Raw genomic sequence first — 15,122 nt, 5'->3', positions numbered from 1 at the left:
TGTTTGTCCGGAAACCGGGAAAGGGAATAACACTTGAAATGTATATAAGAAATACTCAAGTTAATAAAAAAAAGAAAAAAATGAAATGTAAATAATAAATATTCAATTAAAATATAATGAAATATTTTTAAATAGAGGGAAGTTATGTCTTCTATTGTAAATGTAGGCAACCACCTAGTGCTGGAAGTGAAAAAACTCAAAAGGCTCACTGCTATCAGTTTCCTAAACAAGTATGGTATCCAGCTCTTTTATAAATACCTGTTCTTATACGCACAGGTAATTATATTCCCTCACCCTTTTTAAAGACTATTCTTTTTACAACATATGGGGACACTTCCATATTCACAGTGGGCTAAAATGTAGGTAACAATTAACAGTAAGGTGCCTAACCCTAAACAGTACATCTTCAATACATCCTTTAAACGCAGGACTCAGGGAAAACATCACAGAGGAGCATACAGAAGTCTTCCAGTGTCCTAAGATTCCTGTTGGTAGAATATGTCACTCTTAGACAAAACAGAGAAAAAAAGACACATGAACTCTTAACAGTATAGTTATCCAAACAAACCAGCATAATAGCACTATTAGTCACATGAAAGAGATCAGGGAAAATTGTATATGGTTATACCCTAGAAGTAGAAATACATCATATCAATGACTGCTAAGAGATGTAGAATAAGCTGTGTTTGAAGATGAACTCCCACATTAATTTTCCAATCTCAGCACATACCTCAGCATACAAGTCCAACTGAATGGACTCAGTAGGTTGACTATATATGTGTGCACATATAGATAGCAAAAATATTAAAGAAGAGATCATAAGCATAGAAAGAGAGGGAGAGCTTTGCAGGGAAGAAAGGCAGTAAATATACTATGAGTTTCTCAAAAGGAACCACAATTTAAAAAAGTATTTGTCATGGAAGTTTCTATATAATATCTGTCAAGTTTCTGCATATTTAATGTCATTCTGAAAACTAAATTATATTAGAAGACATTTTAAATTATCCTACATTTTTATGTCCTATTACTTCTTACTTAGTTTTTGTGTTGTTGTCATGAACCTGGGCTCACAAATGCTGCAGAATGTTCTTTATACGAGTTCAAATTGCTCAACACAGTAACCTTTGAATGTGTGTTACAATATTTATTTATTCCTATCAGTAGCTAGTCTCACAGCAGACTAGAGAATGTTAATGATTTATTTAACTGCACTATAACTCTTACCTCTCAGCATTTGCTACAAGCTGAAAAGGTGGCAAGAGCTGGAATCCTAACAGCACTTACACAGAGCTAGATGTTAGACTATACTTGTTTTGAAGGAATACCTTTTCCTGCCAATTTGGTTCCAAAGGAAACTTTTCAAAATGTTTGTAATAAGTTTGTGGTGAAAGAAGAAGACTTGATCATATTGACTTACCCCAAGTCAAGTAAGGACCATCAGTAAGACTGATTCTGAATCGTGTAAGGGAGGGTAGGGTTTTGATCTTCATTTATTTTGGGTGAGGAATGGAGTGCTCTATATATCCATTGTGTAAAATGATTTGTGGGAATGGAGATTTGTGTGTGTTCCACTCAGAGAAAGACTGCACATATGACCTATGTGAAGAGAAGTGATCAACTATGTCACTAGAAGTGTGATAATATACCCTGAGTCAGAATCACGAATTTGTCTTTATATGTTTTAAAGAGATAGAAGAGTGAGAGTGATAAAAATAGCTGGAAGAAAGAGCATTTAGAGATAAAGTGGTTGGGGTTTTAGCTCAGTGGTAGAGCACTTGCCTAGGAAGCTCAAGGCCCTGGGTTCGGTCCTCTGCTCCGAAAAAAAAAGGAAGAAAGAAGGAAAGAAAGAGAGAGAGAGAGAGAGAGAGAGAGAGAGAGAGAGAGAGAAAGAGAAAGGAAGAAAGAAAGAAAGAAAGAAAGAAAGAAAGAAAGAAAGAAAGAGAAGAGAAGAGAAGAGAAGAGAAGAGAAGAGAAGAGAAGAGAAGAGAAGAGAAGAGAAGAGAAGAGAAGAGATAAAGGTCTGTATAAAGGAGATGTGGAGGAGAGAACAGCACCATGTAGAATTTCAATGGACCTTGTCAGGAATTGGAATCTGAAAACTCAAGAATTCAAAAAATGACATTATGGCAGTTTGGGTAATGGATGTTTGCACTGTGGAAAAAGCACAGAACTTGAGTAAGTATTAGATGGCTGACATCAATATCACAGAGACACAGAAAATCTAAAAGCAGTGGGAATCCAGGAAAAGATAACCAGACAATAACAAATGAGCACATTAACACAAATGTGACTGTGTGTGGTAAAATATACACAAGGGAATTGATTCCCCTTAAAAAGAAGTACTCAGTCGTACACTGCAGCATGGTTGCATCTCAATGGCAATGAATTAAACTCAGACAGGTAGTCTTAGAAGACAGATGCTATGACTTCATCACTGTGAAATATCTGCAAAAGTCAAATTCACTCAACCAGAATGTCGAATGATGATGGCCCACAGCTGGAGGAGATAATCCATTGACAATTTTGTGTTTACTGAGTATAGTGTCTCAATTTTTTTTAAAAATGAAGTCTTGAAATTAATGTTGAGTGAATACTTTGTATTTACTCTATGTGAACATTGTGAATACAAGTCTGTGTTTCAAAATTGAAAGTGGGCAGCACTGTAAATTTCATGGGTATATATTCTACTTGAGGCTTTTTGGCATGTACTATTGAAATGAGTGTCACTTTTACTTTTCATTCAGGAACGAACTGGCTGATTGAGATTGTCTGCTTGATTCAGACCAAGGGAGATCCCAAGTGGATCCAATCTGTGCCCATCTGGGATCGCTCACCCTGGATAGAGACTGGTAAAGGATATGATCAATTAATCAAAATAGAAGGACCACAACTCATGACCTCCCATCTTCCCATGCATCTTTTCTCCAAGTCTCTCTTCAGTTCCAAGGCCAAGGTCAGTGTCCAATGGTTGAGATTTTCTTTAACTAATATTCTTTGAATTTATTTGACCCTGACAGGCATTGGAGCTCTTACAGAAATATGAAGGTGGGATTCTAATGCACTATGTGAAGCTGAAGTTTCCTCACCTCAGACTAAATTAGAGTATCAAGATGTGGACCATTACACAGTGATCCTGGGCAGTTTTAAGAAATAAAGTGAAATATCACACTAGAACATTCAGAAAATACACATGAAGGCCACACAGAGTTCAAACTTTAGTGTACAGTGCAGTATTACTATATTATTGTCACAAAAGTAAATGAAGCAATTATACAGTCCCTCCTCACACCCTTTCGTAATATTCCGCTATATTGCAGCATTGAGCCTTCATGGAACCAAGGGCCTCTTCATCTCCTGATGCCTTCCCTACAAGGCCATCCTCTGACACATATGTGGCCAGAGTCATGGGTGGCTCCATATATACTCTCTGGTTGGTGGTTTAGTCCGTGGGAACTGTTACCTGTCTGGTTGATTAATATTGTTGTTTTCCTGTGTGACTGTCAATTCTTTCAGCTCCTTCAGTCCTTTCCCTAACTCCTCCTTTGGGGACTTATATTCTCATCCCAGTGGTTGGTTGTAAGCATCTGCTTCTGTATTTGTGAGGCTCTGGGAGAGCCTCTGAAGAGACAGGTATATCAGGCTCCTTTCAGCATGCACTTCTTGGCATCCAAAATACTGTCTGGATTTCGAGACTGCATAGGGGATGGATCCCAATGTGGGGTAGTTTCTGGATAAATTTTATTTCAGTCTCTTCTCCATATGTCTTCCAGTGAGTATTCTGTTACCCCTTTGAAGAAGGACAGAAGCATCAGGACTTTGGTCTTCCTTCTTCTTGAGCTTCATGTGGTCATGAATTGCATCTTGGGTATTATGAATTTTGAGGTTAATATCCAGTTATCAGTGAGTACATATCATGTGCAGTTTTTTTTTGTGATTGAGCTACCTCACTCAGGATGATATTTTCTAATTCAAAACATTAGCCTGCTAATTTCATGAAGTCATTGTATTTAATAACTGAGTAGTAGTCCACAGTGTCAATGTACCACATTTTCTGTATCCATTCTTCTGTTGAAGAGCATCTGAGTTGTTTCCAGAAGAATGAGTCAATTTACTTTCTTCCATATGCTGACCTCCAGTTGAAGCAGCCCCATCTGTTGAAAATGCTTTCTTTTTCCCAATGGATGATTCTAACTCCTTTGTGAAAGATCAAGTGGCCACAGGTGTGTGAGTTTATTTCTGCTTCTCCAATTCCATTACATTTATCTACCTTACTGTCTCAGTAGGAATACCATGCAGGTTTTATGTTTTATCACTATTTCTCTCTAATACAACTTGAAGTCAGGTATTCTGATTCCCCAAGAAGGTATTTTATTATTCATAATAGTTTTTTGTTATTTTGGATATTTTGTTATTCCAAATGGATGGGCAAATTACTCTTTCTAACTCTGTGAAGAATTGAGTTGGAATTTTGTTGAAGATTGAATGAGATCTGTAGATTTATTTTGACAATATGGCCATTTTTACAATATTAATCATGCCAATCAATTAAGATGGGTGATTTGCAATCTCTTGGGGTCTTTTTGTTTCTTCAGAGACTTGGAGTTCTTGTCATAAATATCTTTCCCTTGCTTGGTTAGAATCGCACTATGTTCTTTATATTATTCGTGACTATTGTGAATGGTGTGGTTTCCCTAATTTCTTTCTCAAACTGTTATGCCTTGAATATAAGGAGGCCACTGCCTTGTTTGAGTTAATTTTTTATCCAGACACTCTGCTGAAGTTGTTTATCAGGTTTAGGAGTTCTCTTGTGGAATTTTTGGAGTCACATAAGCATACACTCATATCATCTGCAAATAGTGATATTTTTACTTTTTCCTTTAAAATTTGTATTCCTTTGACCTCCTTTTTTGATGTTTAATTATTCTGACTAGGATTACAAATACTATATTGAGTATGTTGGGAGAGAGTAGGAAGACTTGTCTAGGTCTGATTTCAGTGGGATAGCTCCAAGTTTTCTCCATTTAGTTTGGTGCTTGCTACTAGTTTACTGTCTATTCCTTTTAATATGTTTATGCATCGTCCTTGAATTTTTGATCTTTCCCAGCCTTTTATCAGGAAAGGGTGTAGAATTTGGTCAAATGCATTCTCCACATTAAATAAGATGATCAAATATTTTTCTTTGAATTCATTTATAGTAAATTATGTTGATGGATTTCTGTATATTGAACCAACCCTACATCCCTAGGATGAAGCCTACTAGATCATGTTGAATGATCGCTTTGATCTATAATTGGAATCGGTTTGCTAGAATTTTATTGATTATTTTTGCATTGATATTCATAAGGAAAATTGGTCTGAAGGTCACTTTCTTTGTTGGGGTTTGTATGGTTTAGATATAAGTAATATTATGGCTTTAAAGAACAAACTGGGAATTGATCCTTCTATTTCTATTTTGTGGAATGCTTTGAAGAGTATTGGTGTTAGGTCTTCACTGAAGATCTGATAGAATTCTGCATTAAACCATTCTGGTCCTCAGCTTTATTTGGTTGGATGACTTTTAATGTTTAATTCTATTTCGTTAGGGCTTATGGAACTGTTCAGATGGTTTATCTGATGGTGATTAACTTTAGTATTTGGTATTTGTGTAGACACTTGTCCATTTCATCAAGATTTTCTGTATTTTTTAGTATATGCTTTTGTACTAGTATCTGCCAATTTTTTAATTGCCTCAGTTTTTTGTTATGTCTCTAATTTCATTTCTGATTTTGTTAATTTAGATTCTTTCTCTGTGCCCTCTGGTAGTGTCATTTAGGGTTTACATATCTTGTTGATTTTCTTAAAGTAATATCTCCTGGTTTTGTTGCTTCTTTGTATATATCTTTTAATATCTACTTGTTTAATTTCAGCACTGAGTTTGATTATGTTCTGCAGTATATTATATCCACTTATGTGCATTTGCTTCTTTTTGTTCTAGAGCTTTTATGTGTGCTTTTAAATTGTTAGTGTGTGGTCTGTCCAGGTTTTTTGACACTGAGGGCTTTGAGTTTCCTTCTTAGCACTGTTTTTATTGTGTTTCAGAATTTTGGGTTTGTTGTGCCTTCAACTGCATGTAATTCTAAATAGTCATGAATTTAGTTCTTCCTTGAACAAATTACCATTGAGTAGACCGGTGTTGAGCTATCATATATGGGCTGTGTTGTTTTTCTTGTGATTGAAAACTAGACCTCATGTATGGTTATCTCTTAGAATGCATGGGATTATTTCAAACTTCTTGTATCTGTTGAAGCTTGTTTTGTGATCAGGTATATGTTCAATTTTGAAGAAGGCACTATGAGGTGTGGAGAATTCTCTTGTTTTAGGATGAAATATTCTATAAATATCTGTTAAATCCATTTGGTTCATGGATTCTTTTAGTTTCCCTGTGTCTCAGTTTAGTTTCTGTTACCATAATCTGTCCATTGATGGGAGCGGGTTGTTGAAATATCCCACTATTATCGTGTAAAGTGCAATGTGTGCTTTGAGCTTTAATAAGGTTTCTTTCATCAATATAGGTGCCCTTGCATTTGAAGCATAAATATTCAGTATTGAGTGGTTATCTGGATATTTTTTTTTTCTTTTACAAGTACTAACCTCCTTAACTTTCTTGAAAACTTTTGGTTCAAAGTTGATTTTATTTGATAATAGAATGTCTACTCCAGCTTCTTTCTTGGGACCGTTTGCTCAAAAAAAAATCAGTCTTTTACTCTGAGGTAGAGTCTGTCATTGTCACTGAGGTGTGTTTCCGATAGGCAACACAATACTGGGTGCTTTGGTCATGTCCTGTCAGTCTATTTTTTTTATTGAGGAATTGAATCCATTGATGTTACGATAAATTAAGGAAAATTGTTGCTTCCTGCTATTTGTTGTTAGAGATGTTTGTGTGGCTATCTTATTTTGGGGTTGTTGACAGAAGTTTACTTTCTTGCTTTTTCTGAGCTGTAGCTTCCTTCCTTGTGTTGGATTTTCCATCGCGTATCCTTTGTAGAGGTGCATTTGTGGGAAGATTTTCTATAAATTTGTTTTTATCATGGAATACCTTGGTTTCTCCATCTATATTAATTGATAGTTTTGCTGGATATAGTAGTCTGTGCTGATATTTTTCTTCTCTGAGGGTTTGAATGAACTCTGCTCAGGATCTTCTGACTTTTAGAAACATTTTTGAGAAGACTGGTGTAATTCTAATAGGTCTGCCTTATATGTCACTTGAATTTTTCCTTTTTATTTTTTAATATTCTTTGTTTTGTGTTTATTGTCTTTTTATTATTACATGACAGGAGTTTCTTTTCTCTTCTGATCTTTTTGCAGTTTTGTATTATTCTCATAGGTTCATGGGTACCTCTCTCTTTAGGTTAGGGAAGTTTTTCTCTTTAATTTGGTTGAAGATATTTACTGGCCCTAAAAGTTGGTTCATTCTCCACTACATCTATTAGACTTAGGATTGGTTTATTCATTTTTGTCTTGGATTTCCTGGATGTTTCAGTTTTTGGGTTTTTTTGCATTTTCTATTTTCTTTGACTGTTATTCCAATGTTTTCTATGGTATCATCTGCACCTGAGATTCTCCCTTCTATCTCTTATATTTCTGTTGGTGATGCTTGCTGATCTCTTGACTCCTCATCTCTTTCCTGTTTCCTTTCTTCAGGGTTGTCTTTGTTCATGATTGTCTTATTGTTTCTATTTCCAGTTTTAGATCCTGGATGGTTTTGTTCAATCCCTTCACCTTTTTTGCTTTTGTTTTCTTGTAATTCTTAAAGAGATTTTTGCATTTCCTCTTTAAGGAATTTTACCTGATTACCTGTGTTCTCCTGTATTTCCCTAAAGGAATTAATTATGTCCTTCTTAAAGTCCTCTATTATCACCATGAGATGTGGTTTTCAATCTGAAACTTCCTTTTCTCTTGTGATGATGTATCCAGGACTTACTGTAAAGGGAGTACTCAGTTCTAATGATGCCAGGTAGCCCTTGTTTCTGTTGCTTATATTCTTGTAATTGTCTCTCACCATCTTGTTAACTTTAGTGCTACCTGCTGTTTCGGTCTCTGACTTGAGGCTTTCCTTCTGTGATTCTGGCTGTTTCATAACTCCTCAGAGTCCAGCTGTCTCTGTGATTTTGTGATTCTGTGATTCTGTGTTCATTTGATTCTGAGATCCTGGGTCTGTCAGAACTTTTGGGATTCAAGCTGCCTCAGAGATCCTAAAATCCTGGTGTGACCATGGTCATGAGGTCTTGTTTTGTCAGAGCTCCTGGGAGACAAGCTTTCTCTGTGTGATGCATGAATAAGTGGGGAGTCAGAGGCCTAGATTAGTTCCTGGCACAGGTATAAGCAAGAAAGAACCTGTGTCTCTGCCTGGGCAGGTTTATGTTTCCCTGGTTTCTGTGGTGGTCCCAATTTCACTGGCTGTTGGAAAATATTTTATTGTCTCAACTGTGATCTTGAGTGTGTCAAAACACTAATGTTCCTGGGTGGGTCCGATCTCCTTGGCGTCGAGCTTCCTCATGATTCTGTGATCCTGGGCATTTCAGACTACGTAGGAATCAAGCTTCATCTGGGTTTTGTTGGAGTTGATGTAGAGACAGCACTTCAGGTATTCTCAAGTTGCAGGTTCAAAGTGGAAGGTGACTGTGCCCCTCACAAGGCAGGGATTCCTGCAACCCTGGTATTCCTATACATACACACACACACACACACACACACACACACACACACACACACACATATATGTATATATATATATATATATATATATATATATATGGACATAAAATGATCTTTACAACTGTTCAATAACTCTGGTTTTGGTTTTATTTTTACATTATTAATAAACTATTCCTTTGTAGTTCCAGCTTTACAAATCAAGTAAAATTAGAAAAGGGGAATTACAAAAGTAATAAATGTTTTTAGAAACCAACGGATAGGGGTTGGGGATTTAGCTCAGTGGTAGAGCGCTTGCCTAGCAAGCACAAGGCCCTGGGTTCGGTCAGCTTCGAAAAAAAGAAAAGAAAAAAAAAGAAACCAATGGATATTTGACTGATATTTTATAGAAATTATGCCAGTTAAAAGTGATCAGTGAATATTGACTTTCTCTTCCATATTTCGCTTTAAGGTGATCTATCTCATCAGAAATCCCAGAGATGTTCTTGTTTCTCATTATTGTGAAGAAGCCAGACTCACTGGGAACTTATCTTGAATGGTTCCCCAAAGGAAATGGTAAGTTTTCTGTGAAATGTAGGAGATGGGGGAAACTCAGAGATATTTATTTCTTAAATTAAATCATTTAATATCCCAATATCCAGCACCCCTCTTTTCTCAATGCCACCCAACAGCTCCTTTTCACATCTCGCTCTATTTTGAGAAGGGGTAGGTGCACCTAGGGTATCTTCTCATTATTGCACATCGAATCTGTGGAGGACTACATGTATCCTCTCCCACTGTGACCAAACAAGGTGACCTAGTTAGGAAAACAAGTTCTACAGACAAGAAACAGATTCAGAGACAGACCTGGCTCCAGTTGTTCAGGGACGTTTGTCAAGACCAACCTGCTATATAGGTACAGGGCCCCTAGGTCTAGCTCATGCAAATATTTATGGTTGGTGTTTCTGTCTCTGATAGTGCCCAAAAATCCAAGATAGTTGAAACATTTGGTGTGTTCCTCTGGAGTTCTCATTCTCTTTGGGTCCCTCACTCCTTTCCCCAACATTCTCACAAGACTCCCAAAACTCTATCTAACGTTTGGCTGTGGAATACTATGTGTTTTATTCAGGTGCTAGGTGTGATATCTCAGAGTACAGATATTCTAGACTCTTGCCTGCAGTCATATCAGAGTATCTAATAGTGCCAGAGATTGCTGTATCTCATGGTGTATCTCAATTCTGGACAGTCATAGATTGCCATTCTCACTGTCTCTGCAACAACTCTGTTCTTGCACATCTTGTAAGTAGGGCACATTTGGGGACAAAGGTTTGTGAGCAGATTACTACTTTTATCTCTCCATTGGAAGTCCTACCTGGCTACAGGAATCCACAACTCAGATTCAATAATCCAACTGTTAAGAGTCTCAGATAGAGTCATGTCTATGGATTTGGTGGGCCATAAACTGTCTATATAGCCAGGGATGACCTTGAAGCTAGGTGCTTCTTTCTGCTACCTCTTGATTTCTAGGACTACAATCATCTACCATATCCAGTATTTATTTAGTACTGGGTATCAATCCCAAAATTTTATGTGTGTCACCTAACTTGCCTACATATCTAGCTCATTAGTATCTTATGTATGCTCTATTTTTATATGTACATGAACCAAATCTGTAGGCCCAAGCTCATTATTTCAAATGTTTCTGTTCTCTCACACCACCAAAGAAAAGGGCACAGCCACAGCTGGCCCCATGACATCTAATTTCAGTACCATTTGCTTAGCTAGTCTTTCCAGATCTAACTTAGATAATGACATCAGTCATCATCTGAATAAGAAACTCTGCAAATATTCTCCCATATCTGACCATTTGTTTCCCAGTTGGTGGTACTTTTACAGATAGTTTATGTGGCACAGCCTTGTAGGGGAAATATCCCATTCCAGGTGGGTTTTGAGAGGTTAAACCCTTCGGCCACTCTGCTGTACTTCCTGCTTGTACCTGAAGAAATAAAATCCCAGGATCCTGTTCCTGTAGCTCTGCCTGCAACAAACAAGCTATCTCTTCCCTTTTTATTATTTATTTTTATGGGATATTTTTACTTACATTTCAAATGTTATCCCCTTTCTGGGTTTCTGCTCCCAGAAATATCCCCTTGCTTCAATGAGGATTCTCTCCCCCACACTCTGCAACTCCCTCCCACCTCCCTGCCCTGACATTCCCCTACACTGGGGAATCAAGCCTTGACAGGACCAAGGACCTCTCCTCCCACTGATACCTCACAATTCCATCCTTTGCTACATATGTGACTGGTACTATAGGTCAATCCATGTATATGTTTGGGACAGTTGTTTAGTCCCAGGAAGGTCTGTTGTTCTGGTTGGTTGATACTAATCATTTTATGGGGTTGTAAACTCCTTCATTCCCTTCAGTTCTTTCTCTGCTTCCTCCACTGAGGACCCTGTTCTCAGTTAAATGGTTCACAGTGAGCATTTGCCTCTGAATTTGTCAGGCAACCTCTCTCTTCCTTAAGTTGCCCTGTACATGGTGTTGTATCACAGTAACAAAAAAAATGCTGTTTTCTTTCTACTGTGGTTCTCATTTGTATATTTTCTTAATCATTTTGGAATGGTTTCTTATAAATCTTATACATTAGCCTGACCATCCACCATTTTGTTAAAGTGCATCTTTCAAAATATTGTAAATCCTAATGGCTTACTTGTCTCAAAAATATTTTCAGAGAAGGGGAAGAAAATTTTTTATCCTTTGTTTTTATTTAAAATTCCACAGAAATATATTAATTATATCTAATAAAGTTTATATTATTGATATTTCCATTCATGTGTTCAGGTATTTTGATAGCAATAATAGCCCACATCATAGCTCTTACATAATTCCCTAGCTTTTTCCTTCATGTTTTCTTGGTCTTTACTGTGGGCTATAGATGTCATATTTATGGTGAGCACAAAAGGGCACTTACTCTTAGCACTTTGGCTAGATTTGAGTCTCTGAAATTACCCCTGCCCACTGCAAGAAGCATCTTTTAATTAAACTGACAGTAGAGATATATAAGCAAAAAAAGGCATGGCTATATAGAAGATAATTTGATGTTCATGTCATGTCCATTTAGATGAATAAGAATGACAGCTATAACCAGTGGAAGGGGAAGCCCTTGGTCCTGCCAAGACTGAACCCCCAGTGAACGTGATTGTTGGGGGGAGGGCGGTAATCGGGGGAGGATGGGGAGGGGAACACCAATATAGAAGAGGAGGGGGAGGGGTTAGGGGGATGTTCGCCTGGGAACCGGAAAAGGGAATAGCAATCGAAATGTAAATAAGAAATACTCAAGTTAATAAAGATAAAAAAAGGGGGGGAAGCATCCCCCATTCCAGAAACATGAATAGTTTCTAGGTACCCACTTCAGACTTATTTTTAGAAACTTATAAAAGTCTGGACACTCCTCCCCCACTCCCGCTCCCCTCCCCCTCCCCCCAGTTTTGCTTTAGCAGATTCCAGCTTGTTACTTTTCACGTCTTCCTGAAGGCACGCTCTGTTTTATATGTGAGACAAAGCTCAAGATAATGGCCAGTCTTACCCGAGGCCTCATGGCTACTAAACATTTTTTTTCAGGGACTTTATTTTCTCATTTGTTTGGATTTTTATCTGGACAGAGCTGGGGGAGGAGTGAAAGGGGGAGGGGGCAGGAGCGCCTCCATTCCCTCCCTTGAGTTCATATGATTCTAGGTCTCTCAAACATTTGTATGAAAGGATGAACTTGGATGTTTGCATTGTTTCCCCTGTTTTATACTCATCTCACATAAACCACAGGTGAGAGTTGTAGAGAAAAGGAGCTTTGGGCAAGTGCAAAGTGGTATTGTCCTGTTGCTACTGGAGCTGACTCTGAGAGCCAAGAAAATAGGACAGAGTAAAAAGCAAGTAAAATAAGTCCCAATGAAAACTTCCCCCTCAGAGGAAGGAAAGCAAATACTGAAATATTGCTTTTTCCTGCCTGCTTATAAAAGGGGAAATGTGCCTACTGTGAAAAAAAAAAGAATGACAGCTACAAAATTACAGTCTATTTCCTCAACAACTTGGATATTTGACCATGTAGACTAGCTGTGAACTCTTCTCAATCACAATCAAGAAATGGCTATTTCCCTCATAAAACAATAGACATTATTGATCAGTGAGCATGTCTTGCAAGGCTAGTTGAAGTATAGGTCACAGTATCCACAGCTGAGTTGTTGAGGACAATTTTTACGGTAAAATTATGTAAAATCGAATGCTGTCTTTTATGTCCACTAGATCCAGCACCACAGTGCCCCAAGATAACAGATAGATATTGTAATCTCATTCTGAAAAGCATCTACTCTGCTCTGCTCCATCCCATAGCACATTGAAAAAGGCCTCTCTCTGAGCCTTTCAATAATCTCTCTAACCATCTAGTTCCCAAGGAATCCTACACCATGTGAGAAATATACATCCAAACTGCATGGCAGCCCAGTGTCTCTGTTGCCAGACATTCTCCCTACTCAAATCACCACAAGATAAAACAGACAACACAATAACCTCTGATCCAACTGGTACAATATAATTGCCCACTTAAACATACAAAGCCCTATACATATCTATCCCTTAAGAACATCTATAACAACATGTAAAGGTACAGAGTGGAATCTTAACATCTGCCTCCATGTTCTCTCAGCAGCTTTATGCCTTCCTGTTCCAGTCTCCTCTTTTTCCCTCAAACTTTTCTCATGCCTATCCTTCCTTCTCATCCAATGATAGGCCTCGTTCTATCTAGTACCTGCCTTCACCTGCACAATGACATCATTTCACATTTTACCCCATTTGTCTCATTTAAGAAACCTTTTCACTAATATATAAGCTGAGTACAACTATTATCATTTTATAATTAAAAGCATGAAATATATATAGCACTGAGTCCAACACTTAATTAGTTAAACAGAACATTTAGTTATCCATTACAGCTAAAAAAAGGCTTAAAATCTATGTTATATCCTGGCTAGCTTGTATACTATCAGATAACTATCTAATAAAACATGTATTCTCAGAGTTAAATAGACTAATAACCTATGAGATTTTAATCAGTCTTCAACCATGTCAGAAATCTGAGAATGACCAAATATCTATAGATATGGGAATCTTAACAGGGCTTCCAGAACTGAGAGGTTGCACAGACAAATCTCCACTAGCACAGTCCTCTGTTAGCAATATGTGAGTCCAAGTCTTTAGCCTTCTGACCCAAAATCAACTGACAGACTCTTGACATTCAGAAACCACAAATGGCTGATAATTCTGGCTTGGTAGGGATTACAACTCAACAATATTCTCCATAAGGTGTACCATTTTGGACAGTATTAGTCTGCAGATGAAACAGTTTCTGCCCAGTGGGTGCCTACCCACAAAGCATTGTCTCACGTGGAGGTTGAGATGCTCAATTTCTTCATTAAATCTGCCAAAGCGGAAATCTTAGGGGGAGATATGACTCAACAAACGATAAATAACTTTAAACCTCATATTTTGTGGATTCCTGACCATTTTAAAACCATTTATCTATATGAGGTAATCTGGACTGTTTTCCATTAATAATCTTATTTTCTTGAAAGTACTCTAACATAATTAGAGCCATGACTTTGCTATTTGCTATTTAACTACCATGTGTAATCAATTCAGAAATTTGTACTGGCATCAATAGAAGGATTGACTCTAAACCTTGTACTTTTAAAATGTTTAAGCAATAAATTCTATATCAAAGCAAAGATATGATTGTAGCTTAGTTACTAAATTAGATTATTACTGTACAACTCAAACTAGCTATTTCCTCACTGTTAAATTAAAATCATTTCTAAGGGTATTCCCCTTCACTAACCATCCCAATTCGAACCTGTCTGACATTCCCCTGCACTGGGTTGTCCAGCCAGACCAACGGTTTCTCCTCTCATTATTGCCTGACAATGTCATCTTCTGTTACATATGTAGCTGGAGTGATTGGTCTGACAATGTGTAGTCTATGAGTAGTGGTTTAGCCTCTGGGAGCTCTGGATGGTTGGTATTGTTTTACTTATGGTGTTGAAATTCCCTTTAGCTACTTCAATTCCTTCTCTAATAATGCCAAAGGAGAGCCAGTTCCCAATACAATGGTTTGCTGCTAGTACTAGCCTCTTTATTTGACATGCTCTGGCTGAGCCTCTAAGGAGACAGCTATACCAGTCTCCTATAAGCATGCATTTCTTGGTTTCATAAATATTACTTGGTTTTGGTGGCTGCACATAATTGGGCTGTATAAAAGCATGGGTCAGGCTATGAATAGCCATTCCTACATACTCGGCTGCAAACTTTTTCTCTATTTCCCATCCTATGAATATTTTTGTCCCATCTTTTAAAAAGAACTGAATCATTCACACTTTCCTGATCCTTCTTCTGGAGATTCATT

At 37.5% G+C, this 15,122-nt stretch overlaps 1 protein-coding gene across 1 annotated transcript in view; it reads left to right on the top strand.

Moving 5' to 3' along the window:
• Positions 1 to 1,294: 1,294 nt before the first annotated feature.
• The window catches only part of LOC100360574 (alcohol sulfotransferase-like), a 57,104-nt gene continuing 43,276 nt past the window's right edge, over positions 1,295 to 15,122 (top strand). The window contains 4 exon segments of the mRNA XM_039100813.2: positions 1,295 to 1,427; positions 2,745 to 2,953; positions 9,143 to 9,189; positions 9,191 to 9,246. Of these exon segments, the coding sequence (XP_038956741.1) occupies positions 1,295 to 1,427; positions 2,745 to 2,953; positions 9,143 to 9,189; positions 9,191 to 9,246 (445 nt within the window).

The sequence above is a fragment of the Rattus norvegicus genome, chromosome 1 (genome assembly GCF_036323735.1).
Source record: "Rattus norvegicus strain BN/NHsdMcwi chromosome 1, GRCr8, whole genome shotgun sequence".
NCBI classification, from domain to species: Eukaryota; Metazoa; Chordata; class Mammalia; order Rodentia; family Muridae; genus Rattus; species Rattus norvegicus.
Note: the sequence above shows the minus strand (reverse complement) of the source record. Positions and strands in the feature narration are given on the sequence as shown.